Source organism: Panicum hallii, chromosome 9 (assembly GCF_002211085.1).
Source record: "Panicum hallii strain FIL2 chromosome 9, PHallii_v3.1, whole genome shotgun sequence".
NCBI classification, from domain to species: domain Eukaryota; kingdom Viridiplantae; phylum Streptophyta; class Magnoliopsida; order Poales; family Poaceae; genus Panicum; species Panicum hallii.
The window spans coordinates 1,137,574-1,161,563 of NC_038050.1; the positions used below are offsets into that span (position 1 = coordinate 1,137,574).

The 23,990-nt window shown below is 47.4% G+C and overlaps 3 protein-coding genes, 1 non-coding gene and 1 pseudogene across 7 annotated transcripts; all 5 read right to left on the bottom strand.

Moving 5' to 3' along the window:
• Positions 1–105: 105 nt before the first annotated feature.
• On the bottom strand, positions 106–3,234 carry LOC112876152 (electron transfer flavoprotein subunit alpha, mitochondrial). 2 transcript variants are annotated; one of them, XM_025940200.1, is made up of 8 exons: positions 3,055–3,234; positions 2,603–2,785; positions 2,220–2,431; positions 1,464–1,624; positions 1,017–1,166; positions 811–863; positions 465–605; positions 106–364 (listed from the first exon to the last, which is right to left on the bottom strand). In XM_025940200.1, exons 1-8 carry the CDS (start codon positions 3,157–3,159, stop codon positions 287–289), a joined length of 1,083 nt encoding a protein of 360 aa, XP_025795985.1. In that variant the 5' UTR covers positions 3,160–3,234; the 3' UTR covers positions 106–286. The 2 variants fall into 2 exon arrangements, with proteins under 2 accessions (XP_025795985.1, XP_025795984.1); XM_025940199.1 differs by having other exon boundaries at positions 1,017–1,175; positions 3,055–3,230.
• Positions 3,235–5,763: 2,529 nt separating this feature from the next.
• LOC112875471 lies at positions 5,764–6,964 on the bottom strand (annotated as a pseudogene).
• Positions 6,965–7,661: 697 nt separating this feature from the next.
• On the bottom strand, positions 7,662–12,655 carry LOC112875210 (translocase of chloroplast 159, chloroplastic-like). Its single transcript, XM_025938975.1, has 2 exons — positions 8,918–12,655; positions 7,662–7,962 (listed from the first exon to the last, which is right to left on the bottom strand). Exon 1 carries the CDS (start codon positions 12,451–12,453, stop codon positions 8,926–8,928), a length of 3,528 nt encoding a protein of 1,175 aa, XP_025794760.1. The 5' UTR covers positions 12,454–12,655; the 3' UTR covers positions 7,662–7,962; positions 8,918–8,925.
• A 722-nt stretch (positions 12,656–13,377) lies between these two features.
• TRNAE-CUC lies at positions 13,378–13,450 on the bottom strand. Its single transcript has one exon. It is a non-coding gene; the product is annotated as a tRNA-Glu (tRNA).
• A 2,712-nt stretch (positions 13,451–16,162) lies between these two features.
• On the bottom strand, positions 16,163–20,795 carry LOC112878012. 3 transcript variants are annotated; one of them, XM_025942395.1, is made up of 6 exons: positions 20,399–20,795; positions 19,957–20,090; positions 19,801–19,859; positions 18,070–19,713; positions 17,047–17,188; positions 16,163–16,968 (listed from the first exon to the last, which is right to left on the bottom strand). In XM_025942395.1, the coding sequence occupies exons 2-6, from the start codon at positions 20,069–20,071 to the stop codon at positions 16,310–16,312; spliced, it is 2,619 nt and encodes an 872-aa protein (XP_025798180.1). In that variant the 5' UTR covers positions 20,072–20,090; positions 20,399–20,795; the 3' UTR covers positions 16,163–16,309. The 3 variants fall into 3 exon arrangements, with proteins under 3 accessions (XP_025798180.1, XP_025798182.1, XP_025798181.1); XM_025942397.1 differs by having other exon boundaries at positions 18,070–19,710; positions 20,399–20,794; XM_025942396.1 differs by lacking the exon at positions 20,399–20,795 and adding an exon at positions 20,183–20,285.
• Between the last annotated feature and the right edge of the window lie 3,195 nt (positions 20,796–23,990).

The window sequence follows — 23,990 nt, forward strand, 5'->3', positions numbered from 1 at the left end:
ATATAGATTATTCGTTTCACTCGGCTGTTCGCACTAGTTGCTTGATATTACTGCGTCCATATTCACTTGTTTCTATGTAACTGTCGTACCTTGCCTTGTACGAACTGCAATAAACATGTCTCAATTATCGGTTTTGAATCTGCATTGATGGTGCAACGCCACCGCTAGCAGCCCTTGACCACAACATACATGATTCCAGATAGAGTATTCACATAATGAGATAATTTCATCTTATTATGAACTTGTGGGCATATGAGACATGGACGCTTATCATGATGGCATCCACTTATTTCTTGTCTGGGATCTTCTTCAGCAATTCGTCCAGAACCTCGAACAGATCCGCAACGAGTCCATAATCTGCAACCTGGACAGCACCATTGCAGTTGGCTTAGAATTTTTAGGGCTTTTAGTAATTATTTATACTACTAGTGGGAGATCATTATTCATTAAATGCGAGAAGGAACCTGAAATATGGGGGCATCAGCATCTTTATTAACAGCCACAATAACCTTTGAATCTCTCATTCCAGCCAAGTGTTGTATTGCTCCAGAAACTCCAAAAGCCATATAGAGCTCCGGTGCAACAATTTTCCCTGTCTGACCAACCTGAGGACAAAAAGACACCGCAACGATAAAATGAGCGAGCAATGAATTAGATGGTTGTTCATAAAAGAAGGCAGCAATGAACTAGAGAAATGGCAGGATGTTGATCATGGCAGTAATGCCAGTAGCTTTATAGCAGCATTTACAACTATATATTAGCAGGATGATTCATTAACACATTTAGTATTTTCCAACTTGCGGTGCTTACCTGGAGGTCGTTTGGAACATAACCCGCATCAACAGCAGCCCTAGTCGCACCCACTACAGAAAAGAGAAGTATTCAGTCAGAAACTTACTGTCTGCAGGGGAATGAATTTTGCATGAGGCCTTGGTAAAATATCAACACTAACGATTTCAGTGCCTCCAAGAAACATCAAGTGAATGGACAAGCAATGTCCAGATAGAAGCTCAAACCTGCTGCACCAAGTTTCTCAGCAAGCTGCTCCAACAATTTAAAATTTTCAGCACTCTTTAAACCTCTGCCTCCAGTGACTACTACACGTGCGTTTGCAAGATCAGGTCGCTCCGTGTCTTGGGATGTCAGATTCACCCATGTGGATTTCCCTATGGAACCTATGCATCAGATAAGGTACTTCCAGTTACGTGCCAAAATTTTATATCAATAAACTGCAAGTATAGGACTAATAAGATATCAAAAGAGAGGTGAGTTTTTTCCTGCAGCCTGTTTTAACTTTACTAAAATTAAGGATGTGAAAGAAAAATATTCTGTTGATCCTCGATTACAACTAGAGTTTAATTGCGTAAGTGAGAACATTACTAAAGCAACACAAAACAAATAAGAACAATTATGAAGGATTGCTGATTGTTAACAGAAGAATATGGTGAAGGAACCAAACAAACCTTCACTGAGGAAAGAGAGATCAACCTGGGTGATTGGTGCAACCTTTGTTTCAGACATGGCCTCAGTAGTTGGAGAAAATGAAGTCGATCTAATACTCATCACGCAAGGATCCTCTCCAGTATATTTCACAGTACAAAGTGCATTTCCAGCATAAATTGGCCTGAAGTCAGAAGCACACATTAATTATAGCATGAACCAGTGGATGCCATATAACATTGCGCTCTACGCTAAAGCATGAAGCCCCCAAAACAGTAAACATCGCAAAAGGCAGCTAGGGACTTGTGTGAATGGCTGAATGACACCATAGACCATAAATGACTTTACTCTTCAGGTTTATATTTTTTTACACCCATAAACTAAAACAAATTAGCATAAAATGTGATGAAGCAGGTTGGTAATGAGCAAAGCAGTGCCACGGATCTCTAAGCCATAACTTAAGATTCAGTAAACTATCAAGAAGGGGGCATTCGATAATTTGTCATCGTTAATATTGGCAGTTGCAGTACCTCATCTGCGAACATGCAGATGAGCACACAAATAGGACCTTACGAATTGAGGTTTATGGACTGTTTTCCAAGGCATGAAAATGGGGTCAAGTACACTAAAACGCACAAAATGGACCAATCCAAAACCACATGTACACATGAAATAAAAACCTTAACCAGCATGCTGGAGGGACAAATATTGTTTCAGCATCCCACTCCCACATGATGAATATAATGCTAAAGAGCACAGTAAGCAGCAGAATATCAAACCTCACAAAGACTCGTGGCTCCTTTATTGCGGTGACATCGGTAACAGGGGATACATCAAGAAGAGCTGCAGCACGTGGAAGCAAATTCTTCCCGAATGATGTCGATGAAGCTATAACATGAGAGTAGCCTCGTTTCTGCTGAACAGAGCGGAGCAGCTCAGCCCACGGTTCAGCCAAAGGATGTGCAAAGGCTTCTGAATCAGCAACGAGCACCTGCAGTGCTAGAAAACCAACTGATAAGCAGAGGAGCCCGCAGAACAAAGCTTCTATTTCTCTTCTAGTTTTCAACTCGCTCTTGGGAGGCATTGAAGGGATAAAATTGGCATCAATATATGATTACTGGGCTGGACAGAATTGGGGAACAGCATTACAGCAGCACAATACCTCAGAAACCAATGGATGACTGGACGCAGCATGATCGGCAGCCTTGTGAAGCGCAGGCCCGGATCCACCCAACAGAACGGAAATTTTGTTCTCTTTTGCAATGGCCTCCGCAGCGGCCAATGCGCTCAGGGACGACGGCTTCACGAACCCACCTTCGTGTTCCGCTACGACCAGCGTGCTCACCTAGATCGACAGACACACGCACAAATAAGCACTAATCTGTGGAGAGCGAAATCGAAGGCGCTCGCATTGGCAACCTTGTCCAGGTTGCTTGATCCGCGGCTAAAAACTATAAGCAGGGATTCGATTCCCACGCGATCGATAAACGGAGCGGGGCAAGTGATTAGTGCGGCGCGAACGCATCCAAGTTCTCGCGGAACAAAACACAATCCTGCCAGCTGAGCCCTTATGCGAGGTGAACTGAAGTGCATGCGAGGAGGAAGCGAACTCACGAATCTGCGGAGCGACTGGGCGAGGAGACGCGAGCTGCAGCGGAAGCCGCCTCCTCCTCCGTATCCGCTTCCCCTCCGCAGCGCGCCCGCCACCATCGCCGCCATGCCTATCTCTCTGAATTCGGAAGGGTGAGCTGAAACTGAAACGGGAGGACTCTGCTCCAGAAAAAGGCAGCAGGAAACGAGCAGGAGTGGGGAGAGACGTCACGGAATGGATGGGTCGTTGGAGCAGCTGCACGTGTGCCCACGTCTTAGTGCTTATCACAAAGCCCAGCATTTGCCTAAGCCCACGAGGAAAGAGAAACTGGGCTGGCCTACTTCTGTTCCCTATGGGCCAGATCCAGGGAGCCATATCTGGCGCGCAGGTCAGATCAGTATCTGGGGAAGGCTGCATCAGAACTCCTTAATTACCTCTCAAACAAATTAGTTCACTCCAATAATCAGGGACAGCTAGGTAAATTACCTTAAGCATTAGTATGTCCTAGAATTTCTCGTTATTAGTTAGTTCATCAAAATATTATACAACCCAGCTATTTACATATTATTAGGATTATTTTATTAAATTTTACAAAAATTTATGAGAACAAGAGTTTGGTGAACTCACTCGTGGCCCTAGTAAAGTCTTCAATATTTTTTTCTTATATTTGAAATGCCATCCAAATGGTTTTGCATGCAAAAATTGTCTCTAAAACACTTTGAAGGGAGCCCCATCATACTGGTTTGGGGATCCAATTTGCATCTTTTTACATCATTGAAGGCTAATTAAAAAGAAAAAAAGCCTGCCGGGATTCGATCGAAATGAAGGTAGCTAGAAGGCTTTCATGGAAGATAGTTATGCCGGGATTCGATCGGGAGCTTTTTGGGACTTGCAAGCAGCTTATCACGAAGCCCAGCATCTGATTTTACCGAGAAATACTGGGCTTGCCTACTTCTGTTTCCATATGGGCCGGACCGAGTCGTACATTTCACCTGCACAAACCATCCTTACTTTTTTCCAGTCCGAAGGTCTCATCGTTAAATTGGTTAATAATCCAATAATAGGCCAAAAGTAGACTAATTTAGGCCCACTATTGTTCCATTCCTGTGTTGCTCCAGGAATACCTATTTCAGTCCGTGATATTCTCTTTCAAAGTTTCTTTCCAAAATAAGAGTAACGCTGTGAAGCTTACTTTTTACGGAGAGAGCTCTCACCAGGACCTAGCTAGCCGTATGAATCAAAGTGGTCAGCCAGCCTGCCTGATGCCTGGAGCACCAGCTGCATCCAACAGAAAAACCGGTGCAATCTTGTCCTCACCAGCTTAGGCTACAGTCTAGCGTTTGCTTTCGCCACTCAATTCAATCTAGTGTGAATGTGATTGCTCACTCACCGCTTAACTGCGACTGGTGGTACGGTACACCCTGCCAAACCAAACACCACCAAAAAGGAAAAAACAAAGCCTTGCTCAGCACAAACAGATGGCCTGCACCTGTCCTGGTTCTCTTTTTCGGACGAGTCTCTCCTCTGCCAGATTTTTTATTGCTTTCCGAAACGAATTTTTCTTTATTTTAATAATACGTTTTTAAGGAAGCACAGCACAGCAGAGCACTACGAGCGAGAGTTATTGGTTGGTGGGGCCCGCCGGACGCAAGAGGACGGGGGGCCTGGTCAGGCGGCGGGCCCCGCGACGGCGACGGGCCGCACCACCACTAGGCTGTTGCGCTCTGTGCGGGCGTCACGCGCCAGCTGGCCACCTGCATGGTGGACACCGCGCCATGGCTGGGCCTGGGGTCAATAATTTCTCGGCTGCTCAGGCTGTCCGTCCGGCGACGGCGAGGTGGCATGGCCATGGCATTATTCGCGCCTCGACAAGGCAACATGGCGGCCGAATACACCAAAGCAAGCATGCCACTAACTACAAAAGAGGGAGCATCACAGCATCAGTGTGACAGTGTCTGCATCTTTTCTAATCGAATGGAATCCGTGGCTGGTTTTCACCCGGCAACGCGCTGTGGAAAATCTTCAGCATTACGTTCAGTGGATTCTCGCGGCGAATTAATTATGCTCACAAGCTTTCGTATTTGATACTCCATTCCCATTCGCAGATCAAAATCAAATAGGTATGATTTCAGAACACGTATAAGTTGACAGTAAAATGGTGCTGAGAGATTTGCCCTTCACACCATCTGATAGGTGGTATTCAGCTTTACCTAAAAAGAAACTATCAGAGGTAGTAATCATCAACAATGTCTGTCAAAGACCATGCCTATATCAACAGTTTGGGATATTATAGGAGTAGAAGTTATGCGGAAAAAAAGAGAGTAGAAAGTGGAAGGTTAACCCAGAACAGATAACCTGAGTCCAGCTTTGAGTCCTTCAGGTCCCATAGAACAGGAATGGCTCAACGGAGAGCAGTTAAGATTCTACTGACGCCAATCGAAACCAAATCATCCAAAACCCACTTGTTAAATCAGACCCGACCAGTCCAACTTGAACTCTTGCATTATTGCTTTTCCCATTATTATGTTAAACAGCTTGTTACCAAGGGCCATTTGATCACCACTGTGTTTAATCAATCAATCAACGCCATGACAGTGACAACCAGACAACCGCCCCCCCCCCCCCCCCCCCCCCAATTAACAACACTAAACCAACCAGCTACCCGGCTTCGAATTCGCGTCTCCTTTCGGAACCCGATTCCAGCCACACCAGACCAGCTCGCAAGTGGCATCCCCTCCCTTATCAAAAAGAACAAAAGGGGAAAAAAAGTGGAATTCCCTTTTTGCTCCCTCGCGGCTCCTCCCCTCGCCTATAAATAGGCCCCCACCGCGAAGCCTCTGATGAATCTACTCCCATTTCTCTGCTCCGCAGCCTGCATACACTCCTCGGTTTGGTTGGTCAGTCTAGCGAGTCGTCGGTGCTAGGATCTTTTGGTCTTCTTGGCAAGGCAGCCATGAAACCCCCTCAGCTGCAAGCAGGGGAGGGCTCGTGGGCTCACGAGGTCAAGCAGGCCCTCCGTGACAAACTGCGGCGATCCTGCGGCACCAACGCCGCGCCGGCGCCGAGGCCGGCCGGCGAAGGCCGCACGGCCGCCGCCGCCGCTGGCTCCAGCCGTGGCGCCGACTGCCGCGGCTCGGCCACCGAAGATCCCATAAGGAGAGTCATGTTCTTGGCTCCCTGGGGTCACACATAAAAAAAGAAACAAGGATCTGCACATACAAGAGCATGGCCCTGCTTGCATGGCCGTGTCTTGGTCAGATCTGCAAAGAACTGAACCAAAGAAAAAACTGGAGCTTGTCTTGTAAACTATGGAGTTTGCACCATGAACATGAACTCATGAAGGCTAACTAGGTAGATATGGCTATATATATGGGTTAGGGGTATGGTGTGAAAAAGAGAAGGTATGTAGTTCATGTTTTCGATCTTGGGGAGACTGAGCTCTTGAGAAGTTCATGCATGTGGGTTGAAGGGGTAGATCTGAAAACTTTGTAGCCATGAACTTGTTTTCCAGAAAGTTTGTAAGGAGAACCTGTAAAAAGCTACGAGAAAAAACAATCTTCCTGCTTTGCTTGTCCACCTTTGCTTTAAGAAACCTTGGTGATCTTGCGAATCTTGTACCTATATAACCCTGTATGTGCTCTGATCATAGGCTTATGTGTAAATTTATCCTTCTTTCTTGCCCTATCGATCTGTTCAGTTCATCAGTTGTTGGATGCTTGAATCATATCCACATGTTCATGAGCTGAATTCATGCTTTCTTGCAAAGAAGCATCTGGAACCTGATATGGTTGCGAAAGAAAAGAGACTCCCCCTTTGCTTTTCCACTTTTGATTCAGTTGTGTGCAAATTCCTTCCTTTCTTTTCTTATGATCTGGTGGACGCTCAACGCTGCTGTGATTTTAGGAACCCAACCTTGCATCCTGCTGTGCCCATGGAAGACTCATGATTTGAAGACTTCATGCTTTCCAGTGAAGAAAAATTGCAGACTTGCAGCAATGAACCTCAAAAGCTCTCAGAGCTCAATCAGATCAAAAACTGCTATTGAAAGCTGCAGCCTGCAAGAAAGCTTCGTCTCCGAATGTGTTTTCGCCGTATCATATCATTTGTTATATGTGCAATATCATATCATTGTTATAACTGGGACTTTAAGAAAACCAGAAAAGGAAGAATGAAAGGAAACAGCTTTAAATTGGACTCCTCTTTTCCTCTGGAGTAATGACCTACGAATCCTATTCTGAACCAGAATGAAAAAGACAGCCTCCCACTTGCAAGGATAAGCCAAACCAAGTGGGCCAATCTTCTTGCTTGCTTTCTCGAGCACCTTATCTTATCTCCAGATAGCCAAAAGAGAAATCGCCAAGGGTATTAGCAGAAACAGAAGACTCGACCAAATTGATGTGTACTTCAAATTTAGCCTGTCTAAAGACGAGCTACCAGAAACTAAATTTTCAAGAGTCACACTTTTCATGTCTCCTGCTCAGAAGGTAGATCAAAGTTTGATGAATTGCTTGCTTTTGCCGAGAGAAAAAAGAAAAGAAAAGTCAAGCTCTAATTTTACCCAGCACCACATCCGGATTTCTTGTATTCACCACATTTAACTGCATCATCAAAGGGAGACCAAAAACGGCAGTAACTTTTTTATATATACATTATATATATATTACAATTTATCAGCTGTGTTACTAGTTACAATTTTTGACAAAACAAAAAAGTTGAGTCGCTCATGAAGTTGGCCACCAACTGCGCACTTAACTTAAAATAAAGGAAACGGTAGCACAGCTACACTTATCTTGATTCTTGACAGAAAGTGATGGCTCAACTTCCATTCCTAGCAAATTCCCAGAGTTTGCAGCCACCTCCCCTTCTTTAATCACGAGCTGGTAGGAAAATGGTGGACTAGCCAACCTCTGAATGGTTGGATCTTGGGAGTTCTGAATAAAGCAACATTTAGGTGTGTCAGAAAATTTAAAGGATTCCTGAAGTTAGTTCAAGGCCAAGCTTTGGCTACTCCTTTGAGCAAGATTCAATGAAAAATGAATAAACATAAATATTCAACTGAACAAACTATCCTGGTGGTTGTATTCAATAAGCAAACACCATCAGTCAAACTTTCCATGACGTAATTGACAAGGCGATGATATCCCAGTGTCGTGACTGAAGAATTTCACTGGTCAAAATACATGTTGCCAGCTCTTGCTAATAATACTATAAGCACACTGACAAGAATGCTCCTTCTAATTATGTAGCTTTGTTTACTTTGAAACATGTATTCATGCAAACTTATTGAAACTGTTTATCTGGAAGAAAAGGTGCCAAATAAGACCCTATCAACAGAATACAATCTGAATTTTGAAGGGGAGAAGGTGGATTTAGAATGTGTCATTACAAAAAAAATACTAGATGATCTGTTAGTCTGGTTAGCACAACACAGTTCCTTAGCCAGTTAAGCCCAACACAGCTCCTTATCCACTGCAAGCCCAATACAGTTCCTTAGCCACTTAGCCCAACACAGGTCTTTAGCCATTTCAATGGAAACAATTCAGTATATTATGGGATTCGTAAGTGGTTCATATAAAAGTGATGTAATGATTGTTCTTGGATATTTGCCATCTATATGCACTTTTGTGAGCCAAACAGATTAAATGAACAGGGTCAATCATGCGACTGATAACCAACAACTAGACAATTCAACATACTAATATACTATAACAGCCTAACAATTTATATGAATTACAATAGCCAATGGTAGTAAGGAGCACACGGGGAAGAGGTTGAATTTGTACGACTGAGAAGCTTCGACAGTAGTTTAACAACGGACAAGTAGAAACCCGACAGAAGGAACAGGATAAGGATACAAATGTTAGGGTACAAAATTGTCTTACTAACCAGTGCTACTAAGCATTAGGATCGGCACCAGGATGCATCTTGTTCCACAGATACATTGTCGCGGAACAGATAGCTAAAAGGGCAATCTTCAGCTGTTCTGAAGTGTTGGCCTTGATGCTCACCCGTCCAGTTAGTTTGTTGTTTACATCAACACGAACTGCCATGTTTGAAGTCCTCCCAACAGAGAACTGGGAATCCAAGTGTGTAGCCATGGTCCACTCTTTACGCCACCTTACTAAGGATGCACCCAAAGTTGCAAGCCCTTGACCTACAGGATAACTTTTTTCACGCAGAGTTGCCTCCATATTCACCCCATATGCGGCATCACCACACATGGACACAGCACCAGTGTTAGCTAGCAGTGTTAACCTGTTACCAACTGAAAGCTTGTCTTCAAATTTCGCTCCAGTCACCATGGTATTGCCCAAAAAAGTCATGGATAAACCACCAGTAGTGACGTTTCTCTTGAAGTTCTTGAATTTGGTCTCCCCTCTGAGAGTGTAAGCAAGCTGGTCCATAATTGTTTGGATGTCAAAGCCTGCAAGGCTCGAGGCATGATATCCATGTTTAACTGACATGGAGGAATCCAAATGAATGGTGAACTCTCTTTTGTCCTTGTTAACTTGAACCCACAGAGAAGCTGGATATTTGTTAGCAACATCAAGGCTGTGTTGGACGCTCACACCATCAAAACCACAATCATGATCCCATACATCAGGGTTGTTAACAGCACGCACCAGAAGGTTCGGTGTAGGCTCAAGGCACCGATAACGGTACACAGGATCATCGGAGTCAAACGATGACGGCAAGGCCCAGTCTGGCATCGGAGATCTATCTGTATCAAATTCATCATCAGGATGATCATCATCAGAAGGTGCATCATTGTTATCGCCCTCCTTCATTTCCTTAAATCTTCTGAGCTGTTCCTTCAACTGCTTTTTCTGAAGAAGCTTAGTTCGGTAATCATATTCATCAAAATACAACTTCTGTTGCTCCTTGGAGAGTTTTGCAACCTGAGCTTTACTTAGTGGCTTAAAGGGAGGAAGATGATCATAATCATCTTCCTCATCCTCTTGATTCTCATTCAACAATTCATCTGGATCAAAATCTGAGTCCACACTCCCAACATAATGGTCATTAGAACTCCTAGGGTGCTCTCTAGATTGCAACAAAGATGATAGGAAGTAAGGAAGTGTAGGCACTTGAAAAAAGCGACCTAATAAACTTGCAGGAGAAGCACGGCGGGTTGACAGATTGTCAATCTCAGCGATCATCTTCTTTGAGTAGCATAGGAGGAGGAGCAGACGCCTCCAAGTAAGGCCATCAGGAAGCACCTTTTCACCCTCTGTGTTCCTCCGACAGAGATGATGGTTCTCCACAAGAGCCACTGGATTCTCAATTCGAGGATCATTGGTTACCTGCCGGATGCTTTGCTGAATTGCATGAGTTCGATGAGTCACAACCATACCATAGTTTATTGCCGAACCACTAGGGCCTTCAGGGGGAGCTGCTCCTGAGTGAGTGAGAGTAATAATTGCTCTGGACCATATTGACAGGCCTAGCACACTGGTAATATGTCGCAAGGGGAATAGGCTATCTGCCTCCTGTCGCTGGGTATCAATCCGATCGACATACAGAATAATATCAGGAGGGCATCTCTTCATATACTTCTTAACAGAATTGAGCACTTTCCTATTTGATTTTTCATCCTTGGCCGAAGTCCCAAGTCCAGGGGTGTCAATAACACGAAATCTGACACCATCAACAACTCCAGTAATCTCCTTCACAGATGATGTTGCTGGTAGAAAAGCATTTGTTTTGGATTTATCTTCGCCAAAGATGGAGTTTATTGTTGCACTCTTCCCCACCCCAGTCTTCCCAAGGACCAAAACATTGCATGAGAATTCAACTTCCTCAATTCCCTCTGCCTCAAGCTGCAAAGCCCTCTTCCAGGCATTCTCGAGCTCAGAGGAATGGTTTGACATCCTTACGCGCCTGAAACCTTCAACAAGACTAAGCCGATACAACACTTGTACTGGTACCAGATGATTAGTATCATACCCCAATCTATGAATTAGACGCATGTACTTGATTCGTGCCATGTCCACCTTTCTGTATAACTTCTTTTCTTCATCAGTCATCTCTTGCTCGGGGTCGGAAGTTACTTCTAGCACAGGAGTAGAAGCCATGTCTGTCCTAGGAATGCTGGATATCTTGGGCGGCAGATGTTTGGGCTCAGAAGATTCAACTGGAAAAACTTTGGCATTGCCTTCTCCCATCGAGATGTTTGCGGCCCTTAGAAGTTCAACTAGAGCTGCATAATCAAAAAACTCGATTTCCTTTCCATTCACCTCATCTTCATATTCAGCGTCGCCATTTATCTCATCATCTGAGTCATCCACACCAAAGCGTGTTCCTTTGGAAGCAGGCACATTGTCCTCCAATTCTTTCACAAGAAGTTCCACAGCATCGTCACTTGCAGAGACTGGCATGGATGTAAGATCATCGGAAGCTTCATCATCACCATCAGCTTCCTCATCTACTTTAGTATGACCACCATCTGCAATGGAATCTGGGTCATCAACATTATCACGAACTTCCACGATGTCAGATGTGGCATCTCTTGTGGCAACATATTCAGGACTAGCATCTTCAACATCCAGGACAGCCTCATACTTGGATGTACTACCTTTTGCATCAGAATCATCATTGCGAAGTCCAACACCAGCATCCTGTCCTTCTGTAGCACTGAGAACTGGAAGCAATTCACCAACCTCATGATCAGACACGCCCTTCCCCTCCAAAGCATCCACAACACGCAGGTCATCGACCCCAGCAACAGGCATGAAAGGTTCAGGCGCCACATCATTGACAGCCTCAGCACCAGCATCCTGCTCCCCCTGCTTACCATCCATCAGGGCAGGAACATCGGTAACATCCACCAGATCACCTGATTCAGCAGCCTCTCCACCATCCAGCCCACCGATGACACTCCCGGAACTCTGGAAGCTCCCATCTAGCGAACCTTCGACGCCCGTACCATTGCCATCCGCAATGGCACCGTCCAATCTGCTCCTTGCGCTGGCGTCGAGCACTTCCAAGACGCTCTTGGCGCTCATGAAGGTCTCCTCCAGCGACACATCCGCGGCGCCGAAATTGTCCCCGCTCTCGGGCGCACCGGCGGCCCCCGCCGTCTCGCCGCCTGGGACCAGGATGGCGTCCTCGGGCGGGGGCGGGGGCGGCGGCACCCTGGCGACGGTGAAGAAGAAGCCGTTGGAGACCTCCTCCACCAGCTCGGCGTCCTCCCCGGAGCTGGTGGCGTCGTCGAACGACTCGCTGGCGTCCTCTTCGGCGGACGAGAGCTGCGCCGCGACGCGCGGGGCGCCGAGGACCGCCGCGCGCGCGCGCAGCGGCGGGGACGCCGGGAGCGGCGAGAGCGGCGGGGAGGACGGGGCCGAGGACAGCGAGGACACCGTGGCCGAGTCGTCGTCGTCGTCGTCGAGCGAGGACAGCCGCGCGCGCACGAGCAGCGCCATGGCGGCGCGGCCGGAGGCGGTGGTTGGCGAGCGGGGCAGCCGCCGAAGTCCTAGTAAAATTTGGATTCGAAGGCGTCGGCCTTGCTGGTTTCTGATTAAAAAAGTTGGATTATTTTTCTGCGGGAGCTGGAGGGGAAGTAGCAAGGCGTGAGGAGGGTGGATTCGGCTGGGTTTGGGTGGGTGAAGCACCCGGCGATGGGGATGGCTGCGGCAGGCGACGGAATTAGGGTTTGGACTTTACCGTGTGCGGTTGGAATTGGGCTTTGCTGCTTGGACTCATGCTAAATTTTTGGAGGTCTTCTCGGGGGTTTTCTCTGTTTTCGTTGGGTTTGTTATCATGAGATTTGCTAAATCTCGTGTGTTCTTTTTTTTTCTTCCTATGGTTGAGTTGGAATCTAATTTCATGGTCAGGAAAGAGTGCACGTGTAGACTATGCAAAATTTTGGACTACTACTCCATCTAACATTTTCATGTTACCTTGAATGAATATGAATAGGTAGATGTTTCATAAATTTATGACACGATTTTTCTAATTTTATAAAATGGGCTGATGTGTTATTCATGTTGTGATAAAAGCAAATTTCGAATCCAAAATCATAGTGTAGCCATCCTAAAATAGTCTCATAAAAGATTTATTTTTTATCCTTTAAAAGGCAACAGTTTTGTTGCCTCGTGGTTCTCCACATCTCCGGCTAAAGTGAGTTGTTGATAGCAACTTGAACCAACACTTGTAGGTGTCATCCTACTATTTTACATTCAAAATGCTCAAAACACACATTAAAAAGGCCCTTATAGAATCTCTACAACCCAACTATTACTCCACTTTAAATCTGTTGCAGCTGTATGCAAAATGCAGATCCCGTTCCAAGAAACTGAAATAAAAAAAAACTTTTGCAGATCATTGTTTAAAAATGTGGAAAAAAATTCCATTGCCGGGACTCAAACCCGGGTCTCTCAGGTGAGAGCCGAGTATCCTAACCAGCTAGACTAGAACGGATTTAATATGTTTGCCGATATGAAAATTTCTATAGTAATAAAGCATACCGGCTACAAAACTACTGTACTGATGCGGTTGCTCAGCTGCTGCACAAGCATTACGCCTTCGGCCCACATAACAGCTGAAAGCCTGAAACCTACATTAAGCAGACAGTTTGTGTGTGCAGTAATTTAAGAAAACAGTGTGGCGGGAAACTGACAAAATTGGTCAAGCAATCCAGACTGTAGAATGGATCCTTAGCCATAACGAATGAACTGACGAACCCACAGGACTCTGAATCACTGATCGAGCTCTCGTTCCTATTCTAGATCGAATTCGTTCTGACAGAAACAATTCATGTTACATAAACAGCCAAATAGTGGAAGCGAAAACGCTCAGAAAACTGAAGTGTCGTTGGCACCGGCTCTGGAAATCTCAGTTTGATCAGTTCGGCGACGGCCTGTGCCGCAGAGAGCGCTGCTTGCTCGCACGCGCGGTATCAGAGTTCAGACACGGACAGATGGGTTGGTCACATACAATCCGACTCCGACCAGGGTTGAGCGCTGCTTGCTCGCACGCGCGGTATCAGAGTTCAGACACGGACAGATGGGTTGGTCACATACAATCCGACTCCGACCAGGGTTGAGCGCTGCTTGCTCGCACGCGCGGTATCAGAGTTCAGACACGGACAGATGGGTTGGTCACATACAATCCGACTCCGACCGGCGGGAAACTCGCAGCAACGTTTCATTCCGAGGCTCGGCTCTGCAACTAACCGGCGGCCTTTTGAGTCCGACGAGGCCTGTGCTGTGCGTGCGTGGCACGCGCACTGTACCGAACCGACGCTGAATCAAACTAGGAAAAAGAGTGAATTCGTTGCCGCCAAGGAATACACTGCCTCAATAAAAAGGCGCCCGGCCGGGGAAGTGCAGCAGTGCCGCCCTCAACTCATCTTCTTCCTCCTCCGATCCCACGATAGATCGATCGATCCATCCGCCGGTCGACTCGTCGTGAACGGGCTCCGCCGAGATCGACCATTGGCCGGAGCTCTAGCGGCCTAGCGCAGCCCGTCGAGGCAACTCCACTGACCCGTCGTCCACCGCGATGGAGCTGGAAGAGTGCTACGAGGTCTGCCCCGGCGACAAAGGGCTCGTCGACGCCTACCTCCGCCCCAAGATCGCCGGCGGCCACCGCTACAACCTCAGGAGGAAGGCGGGCCCCGTCGAACACCCTGAGCCTCCGACCAGAGCGCGGAAGCGCCGGCTGAGGAAGACGGACGAGGACAACGATGCCATGATGTTCGCACAGACCCTGGAGGCCGAGCTGCTATGCTACTTCGGGACAGAGAACTTGACGGGAAGCGACGACGACGACGTGATGGAGATCAGCCATGAGGAGTTCTTGGGTTCTTCGGCGGCCGCCGCCGTGCCGCCGCGCACTGCGTCTCAACCGGAAAGCGGCGCCGCCGCCTCGTGCGTCCAGACGTCGTCGTCACAACACGGTCAATCTACGGACGGCGACGACGTCATCGAGTTCAGCCCTGAGATTGAGAAGTCGGTGGTTGCTTCGTCGCCCGAGCGCAGCAGCACACCAAAAAGTGCCCTCACCGACGCCGACGAAGACGACGACGACATGTGCGGCCTGGCGTGTCCGCCAATGGATGACGCCTACGTCGAACTGATCTTCTCGGAGCCCCTCGTGCAGTTTGATCCAGCCTTCATCGAGGAGTTCCTCAGCGATATGTAGATGTTCTGACGCAGCAACTGTAGTTCATAGTTCAGAGAAACTAGCTGTAAACGTTGATTATTGTCTGTTTCTGACAGTGTTACCGCAATTTCATCCATTCTTTACTTGCATGTAATTCCTGATCTCGTGAGCGTGATCTAATAAAGGAATGCATTGTTGTTGCTGTTAACAGTTGTTGTGTCCCGACTGCTTCTATTTTTTTTCAAGCTTTACAATTGGCCATGAGATGGATCGTATTTCTCTATGGCTGTATTCTCTTCACAAGAGAAGTCCATGATAAGAACTTGGAGTGGAGTGTGGTGGTGTGCGCATGACAGAGGCCGAAGTGCTCTCCAATTGCTCGCAGTCGCAGGAGAGGCAGAGGCGCATACATGGGCCAGAGACCACTGCCCAGATGACCCATTCTTCCAGTCAATCACAAATTCACAGATGCAGGAAGCAGGGTTGGTCATTGATCACCTGCTGGTTCCTCTGTTCAGATAGCTAAAACTAGAATTGCTAGTACAGTGGTGTCGCCGCAAAGCCGGGACAACCAAATATTGCCTTTTCACTGCTGACTGCTGAGATGTATAAAGCTGAACGTAGAAGCGAGACCAGATTATCACTGAGGAGAAAGAACAACATCAGTATTGACCCACTTCACACAGAACACACCTCAACTTCAGTATTGATCCACTTCACACAGAACATACCTCTAATACCCATAGCTCGAACACTTTAAACAAGCATACAGTAACTGTTACATTCACATCCATGGATGTTTGCAAAATTAGCACGTCCTGCTATTTTCTTGCACCATGACAGCTCAAGACTCACAGAAGACCATTTGAGTATTTGACCAACACCTAGCCATTATGTACCCAAAATGAACCAAACAAATATTTCTCCCCGTACCTGCTCAAATTGAACAGGTCAAGACTCGAGTGGATCACGCCCCCCCCCCCCCCCCCGCGCCCGCCTCATGGCAGACATTAATCAGTCATTGGATAATGGCAAGTTAGCGACATTTCATCTTAATAAACGCTACACAATTGCACGAGCAAGTTACGATGTACAGATACAGTATAAGACGTCACATGGAACAAAAACCTTGTGCCTGTCAACTGGTATCGTTAGTGAGGGGATCAAGGCCTGCTATAAAAACGAGTCAGTCAGAAGATCACCAACCACTTCATCAATCAAGGAACCTAACAACTCCGAGACTATGTCTCCGCCAGCCTGGTATGAATCCATCTTGAAATCAACCCAGCTCCCCAGAGGAGTACTCATTTCCCTGTACACAAGTTCATCCACCATCCACTCCTCGGCAACCTTCAGGCTGGTCATGTCTCGATGGATTTCTTCTGCTGACAAGTTCTGCAGGACTGCCATCCCCATGAACCATGAGCTGTAGCCGGCATTGAAGTAGTACGCACATTTCACAGTCAATAATTCATTGACACAGTCAAAGAGCAGCCTCCGCCTCAATCTATAGCCTTTGCCCTCGTTACCAGCCAACAACCTAGTGCTGCCATTCAATTCTTCCAACAGATGTGGATCCAGAATATCCGAATCACCAAACCGCTCCAAACAAGAGGAACTATCTTTCAGTATTTCTCTTATAAACTCCACCTCCTGTCTATGATCCATATGACATGAGCTGCTACTTTCTGATCGAGGGATTTCTGCAGTAGCCACTGTGATTGATGAGGCTGTGTCAGAATATTCTGATGAGGCATCTGCTTCAAGGAATTTGTTGAAGTGTGTTGAACCAGAAGTTGTTGCACCTTCGGTGGAACTAAATAATCTTGTTCCTGCAAAAGTAAAACAGGAAAAGATATGAGAAATGTCCATGGCTACTGTAACAACAAACACCCAACTACTCTATTTACCATTTGCACTCCTCCAGCTCTCTGATGAGCTGCAGGTTTCCGTTGAAATAGAAGCTTCCCACATTGAGAGGGGACTTAGGTGAAGATGCTCAAACTCTGCTCGATCCGTGGCATCATGATCATCCTTTGCAGGTTGAAATGGCTGATTAAAGGGAGATATGTTAGCATATAGATTAATTTTTAACCCGTTATGGCTACATTAATATCAACACAGCCCTCTTTGTGTGTTTACAGCTTTTGGGCAGCAAAATAAGAATGTTTAACTGTTCAACCCTTAACACATATGACAAAGTTGAATTCCCTTCAAATATATCGATCTATGACATTAATTCAGTGCTTCTAACTTTGCTCTGATCTGATTGTTTGTATCCTCAAAATAGATGTAAAAAGGGGCCTAATCTACTGAGAAGGGCACCTAATTGTACTGAAAAATGGAAGGTACGCACCTAATGTACTGAACATTAAAGATTACCATTTAAACTATTTAACTGTGCAAACATATGCACTGTTACCAGTACCACCTTTCTGCTGTACAAGTAAAGTCTGGCAGGAAAACCTACCAGATAAAGAGGTGCAGTTTGGGGCTGGGAACTGATTACGAGCATTTATAAAAAGTTGTTTGACATTATTAATGCACAAGTCATATGAGGCACAAACTATCACTTCATAGCTCTTCTTTCTGGTGACTTGGTGAGCAATACAAACATGCCTCTCCTTCAGCGCAGGAACAAAATATATGTATCTTTGATGTATCATCAGCTACCGTACAGTCAAAGTCTTTCCAATATTCATTCACACAAAAAAAGTCTTTCCAAACTTCAAATACCAGATGAACTAAACATGTGTTACTAAATGTGCTATATGGAGAGAAATGCATATGCCTAAACAAACATAAAGTTATTCACTTTCAAGTTTACAGTAACAATCATCATATGCTCAGGACTAGGAAATTAATGTGCATAAGATGGTGCTGGCAAAAGGGTTTGACTGGAAGAGGTGCGCCAGAATCTCTGATGTGCATACCTGACCACTTTTAGTAGCAAGATCTGTCTGGGGGACAGTAGCTTTTCCAGCATTGAAAGACTGCAATGACTCCCTATCATAATCAGTAGAAGCAATGCTAGATGTTTCACATGCTGATGCCGTATCTTCCAAAGCTGTTGAAGTGCCATACACTTTAACACCTTTGGCGGCCTTAGAGTAGGGCGATCTCACCCCTGACGTCAACTCTCTCAATTTCTGCTCCAACAGGAGTCCCAAATAATCACCATCAATGACATCAAGTTTAGTGTTTGATGTGTTGCTTGAAGTTGACACAGCGTTCAGATTCTTAAATTGTTTTTCCACTGAATGATTGGGGAAGTGGGTGCCGTGTAATGATTTGTCAACTGGTGAGGTAAATGTGAATGAAACAATCTCAGTGCTGATTTTCTTTTTGTTTGTTGAAAAAGACGATTGCTCATCTATCACAATATTGTGCCGAATCCGCCTCTGGCTTCTGTCAGAATTAATACTATCACTTGACTGGCTTGTGTCAGAGTACAATCTTCTGTTTTGTAACCTTCTTGGCTTGGGGATTGCTTTGGCTATGGAATTATTTCTTACATTTGCATGAGCAGTTGGCTGCAAGTCCACCTTTCTGCTAGCTTGAGTACTAATTCCAGCAAATGTGCCGGCTGCCCCGACCTTTCTGGGAGAGGCATTTACTGGGTGAATATTGCTCCGTTGTCTACTGGGGTTTGCTGGGTTTGAATTCACCTTGTGTTTGGTGACCACAGCATTCTGCTTTCTGTTATTTGGCACAAGCATACTGGACGAACTTGTTGTGACCATTTGATTATTATCCTTTTGTTGGTTGAACCCATATCTCTCAACCAAGCTATTTTCAGGGTTCCTGCGAGTTTCAAGCCTTCTACCACCTTTTCTTGTGCCTTCTTTTCCTTGGGCACGGATAGCTTGAGCAACATTTGATGATCTATTGCTGGGTTTGACCTTTGGGCCAACTGGAGCACATCCATTTGACTGTGAGATCCTGGAAGATGAGGCACCCTCTGAACTTCTCGATCTTCCATCCAAATGTTTCTCGTTTGGTGGCCTAAAAGATGCAGGGCCATCACGTTTCCCCAGTGCTTTATTTAGCTTCTGTGACCTTTGTTGGACTCCTATGATCTCTCCTGGGTTGTAGGCCCGCGCAGCATTTGCATGCCCAACATCATGGACTCTGTAAGAACTGATGTTTTCAACTCCAGGCCTAATGATCCGTGACGCTGCCTCCATTATATCAGCTGCATTTCTGCTGGATATATTATTAGGGTTCTTCATGGGAGACAATAACTTATATTGAGCAACAGACAGTGTCCTCTTGGCAAGTCTTGGAGGCAGTGCTTCCATTTTGAACCGATCAATAGGGCTACCCGGCATCTTATGGGGACTACCAACATAACTTCTGCCGGTAGAATCGTCACGGTTGTTGGCTTGGAAGGGTTGTTGCGCTGTTGATGGCATGGGATTGGATTCAGATGAGCTTGCCGCGGGCATGGAATCCAAACCCATAAGCCTAGCCACAACAGTGGGACACCTCCTCGCCTGAGTTTCTTCATCAATTACTGAAGATGAGCAACTATGCTCACTGCTTTCTTTCAAGCTAGGAGCGTCTTCAAGGATCTGCTATATACACAGAGCTTTAGTCATTCTACATTTTACGGAACACACCAAACAGCACAGGTGGAAACAAATTAGAGCAAGTGGACACACCGAATTTGACTGTGTACTTGGTGTACTGTCATCAACATCCTTACCGTCGCCAGCATTCTCTGCAAAGAAAAATTAGCATATTAAATTAGCCAGACCCCTTGTAAAAATGTAACCAGTATGCAGCAATCACTCGACTCCTATAGCAAATTTGCTTACTCGGATCCGGAGAACTGCTCGTGCTTCCAACAAAAATTCGCTTCTTAGATTTCTTACCCCAATCAAAGAGGCCAAAGAATCCATGCCCCTTTGAAGCAGGTTTCTCCACATCCATCTCTCCTCACTATCGAAACCTGCAAATAAAAAAAAATCAACAGAATACAAGAGAGGTAAACACATTTAGCCCAAATGCAGGTAGACAAGCTAATGAAAATAGCATCAACACCTAGTCTGTGCTCCCAGAACCTAATCTTTATCCCGAATTTGACCAGGAAAACTGGCAGGAAAACCGAGAGATTCCGGAACCATGAGCTGACTCCCGCATCCTAACAGCAAGCTTCTACGAATTTAACCAGAATGCAGGTAATCTCCAGAACAAACCACACCGAGAATCCACAAGTCGCCCACACACACACAGCACAGAACGTCATAAAGATCCAACCTTTCCGAGGTAGCAGCAGCAGCACGGGTCAACGGCGCGGGATTCACCGAGGCAGCGCCCAACCTGAGCCAAATCGCGGCGCAGACCAATCCGGATCGAGCCGCATTGGGCCGCGCCTCCCTCGTCCTGGAAGCTCCCCAAAGCAGCGACCTTTCAACACCTCGAGAAAACGGAGCCGCGGAGGAGGATCCGTGCGAGGCGCGGGTCGGGGCGTCACGTTAGGGTTCTCGGCGAGGCGGGGAGGAGGACGCGGGGGTGGGAGGTGGCCGCGGCTGCCGAATCCATTAATGCCGCTGCGTGAGGTGGGAGGGAGAGAGAGAAAGAGAGATTGGACTATTGGAGGGAGCCAGCCTAGGAAGGGGAGAGAAGAAAAGGAGAGGAGAGGAGGCCCTGTCTCTCCTCTCTCACTCCCACCTGTGTGCACTCTTCGTCTGGTGCGGTCGTAGCTGGGTTTTGCTCTTGGAAAAGGAGAAAATTGGGGGACCTTTCTGGGATTGGTTTGGTCGGTTTGGTGATGTACAGTACTGATGTAAGTAACGAGATTTGGGCGCCTGGATTGGGTGATTTGGCGCCAGGTTTTTGGAGTTTTCTTGGGCAGTTAGTCCGGGAGGAAAAAAAAAGGAGAGAATGATTTCTTGTTGCTGGGATAGGACAGTGTACTGTGGAGCCCAGTGGAATTCCGGAAGGGAAAGAAAAAGCAAGATCAATGGCTGCTCTAGATCTCCTTCTCCAGGTCTTAACTGGTGCACAGTGCAGCGGCGTACACCGTGTTAGTTCAATGTCGGATGGAGTGGAGACCAACGTCTGATTCCCACTACTCTACCTTTTTGCGAAATTATTATAGCATTTCCAACGGTTTGGCGATCCTTTTGCTTATAAATGGCCGGCACCTTGTCGATTCCTAGAGAACAAAAAATTGCAGATAATCTTTTTTCATGTTCAATCGTCGCGAGGTACTTTCTTTGGTCCAGCTCACGGGTGCGTTTGGTTTTGTTACCATGCGTCTGGGCTTTGCCAAGCTAAAGTCCGACACTTTTGTTAGCTTTCAGCGGTCAAAGTTACCTGAAGCCAAGGCACGAAATCGCTGAGCTCGAATTCAGCATGCGGTTTGCCTGGTCTTTTTAAAAAAAAATAGAAGAAGGGTTGCTTAGTGTTGTTTGTAGTACTCCTCAATTGGCATACGCTGACAGCACCAGCACGTATGATAAGATGGGATAAGCACCGGGCGCGGAACGGCAGCAGGGGTGAGCTGAGCTAGCTAGACGCCGGCGGCGCGCCGTGCGCCATTGGTTGGTGGCGGTGCGCCATCACGGCGGCCCGCGCCGGACAAAAGAGAAAGAGAAAAAAGGAATGGCGGCATCATCACGCACCCTCCTCCTAATCATGCCAAAAAACCGCTTCGCGAGCGCGATGATGCCATGGCCTTGCCTTGCCCACTGGGACGTACTGGGGGGCATCCATCCTCTCTAGCTCAGGGCTGCAGGCCTGCAGCATGCACACACCAGTAGCCAGTAGGATGATAGAACGTATCATGTAGAGAGATAGAGAGAGGTACGTTGCGTCGACGTCGCGGGCCAAGCAAGGGTCGTCGGCCTTTGTCTGACACGGAACGAACGAAAGAATCTGGCTCAAGACGTATGCTTGAACCTGACTGAACATCTCAACCACCGTGTTGCCATCCGCATACCGTCTGCAGACAGGGGGCGAGGCTGCTTCTCTTGTCCACAAGCCACGCATGCCTATGCCAGCAGCCAGGGGCAGTGAGCATGTCGGTTATTGTTCCTGTAGGCAGCGGCCTGATTCACTGACCAATTAGGAGAGGAGACCTGTTGGTAATCGCGCATTAAGACCGATCAGGATCAGGGTTTCCTCGCGCCCAGGGCACGGTCGATTCCTGATGCTGCTGCTGGCCAAGGCCAAGGATGCCTCAACAACCACGGCACTAGCGATCTACTCGACTACCGCGGCTACGCAAAAGCAGACACGGGGATCCACTGCCACCCGCTACTCCTCAGCCGATCCATCGATCATCCAACACTCCAATTCCAATAGGTAGCATAGGATGGCGTCGTCTCGCCGGCGGCAGATGGTCGCACCGCTCATAATCCCTCAAGGAGTAGTGATGGGTTGTCAGGCTCAGCGTGACGATCGATCTGAACCGAAGCTGATTCCTTCCTTGCTCTTGCGCTGACGCGCAACACGCAAGCAGTGTGGAAGAGCACGTGCATGCAGAAACTGTTGGTTGGTACACTTGTTGCCGCTGGCAAGCAAAGGTTTGCGCTGGAGGTGGTCTGTCAGGTTTGTGCGTGGGAAGGAACCTCCACACCACACTTTGTTGCCGCGCTGCATATGCGTGAGGAGCCTCCCACAAGTTCAGTGGGAGTAGTGGGTGCATCCAGCAGTACAGTAGCACCACAAAGGAGATTAGGAGAAGGAACGGTGACGGTGAAAGCTGTTTTCACCCTTCCCCAAACTTTTCCTCCCCCATGAAGCAAAGGCTTGCTTTCTTGGCTGGAGCCGACTGGTCGAGCCTTGGAGACGCTGCGACATCGCCACCTTTTCATGCCAAGGATGCAAGGAGCCAGCGCGCGTGCGGCACTACAAAAAAGACGACACCATGCGCGCAGATACGCAGAACGCGATGTGGGGAGCACGCGACGCGATGACCATGTGGATTTACTGTTCTTCTTCAAGCTACAGATTACAAGCAGCCCACTTAATCTTAATTGACACCTCCTCCTTTTTTTTTCCCAATGTCATTCTCTGCAAACTGTTTGTAATCACGCGCACAGCTACCTGCTACCGGGTTCAGAGAAGCAACTGAGGTGATCTGGTCAAACTTGTCGATCACAGATGGCGCCACAGGGCAAAAGAGCAATCATGCTCCTGCTTCCATACTCGGGGTTCAGGTACAGCATTCGGTTTCGTGTGCTTGTACTGCACCTTGCCGTTCTTCGGGCCTGTTTGGATCCAACAGCAAAAGGGCAAATAAGAAAAAATTTGCTCTTTTTTTCTATTTGGATCCAAACAGCCCATGGCAAAATGGAAAGAGTAAAAACGGATAGCAAAAAGCAAATAGCAGCCCGCCCGACCCCGCCGCCAGCGCCCGCCGCCCGCGCCTCCGCCCGGCCCCGCCGCCAGCGCCCGCCGCTCCTCCGCCCGCCGCCGCGCCTCCGCCCGCCCGACCCCGCCGCCGCGCCTCCGCCCGCCCGACCCCGCCGCCAGCGACCGACCCCGCCGCCCGCCGCTCCTCCGCCCGCCGCCCGCCGCCCAGCGCCCGACGCCGCCGCCAGCGCTGGTCTTTTGCCATTTTAGCAAATGGCAAAACTTTTGCCACTTTGGATCCAAACACCTCTAATGGCAAAATTTTTGCCACTTTTAGCAAATGGCAAAATTTTTACCCTTTTGCCCTTTTGCCAAAAGGATCCAAACAGCACCTTCATCTCTTCCATCATCCTTGGCATGAATGATGACGGTGTCGTGTGCCGAGCAGCAGCCAGAATTGGTATACACGACGCACCGCACAAGCAAGAAAGCAGAGAGAGGCGACCGACAGCGCGGCATGGGGGGCAAGCGTTCTCCGGATCAGCGG

What these genes read in the sequence shown, in the direction of transcription:
- LOC112878012 (XM_025942395.1), bottom strand. Translation starts at nt 20,071, where the DNA reads ATGGATGTGGAGAAACCTGCTTCAAAGGGGCATGGATTCTTTGGCCTC. An exon ending in GAGCAGTTCTCCGGATCCGA is followed by an intron (nt 19,860 to 19,956) that starts GTAAGCAAATTT and finishes TTTTCTTTGCAG; the next exon opens with AGAATGCTGGCGACGGTAAG. An exon ending in GAGCTGGAGGAGTGCAAATG is followed by an intron (nt 16,969 to 17,046) that starts GTAAATAGAGTA and finishes TTACTTTTGCAG; the next exon opens with GAACAAGATTATTTAGTTCC.
- LOC112876152 (XM_025940199.1), bottom strand. Translation starts at nt 3,159, where the DNA reads ATGGCGGCGATGGTGGCGGGCGCGCTGCGGAGGGGAAGCGGATACGGA. An exon ending in GAGCCACGAGTCTTTGTGAG is followed by an intron (nt 1,625 to 2,219) that starts GTTTGATATTCT and finishes TTCTGACTTCAG; the next exon opens with GCCAATTTATGCTGGAAATG. An exon ending in ATGTTCCAAACGACCTCCAG is followed by an intron (nt 606 to 810) that starts GTAAGCACCGCA and finishes TTTTGTCCTCAG; the next exon opens with GTTGGTCAGACAGGGAAAAT.
- LOC112875210 (XM_025938975.1), bottom strand. Translation starts at nt 12,453, where the DNA reads ATGGCGCTGCTCGTGCGCGCGCGGCTGTCCTCGCTCGACGACGACGAC.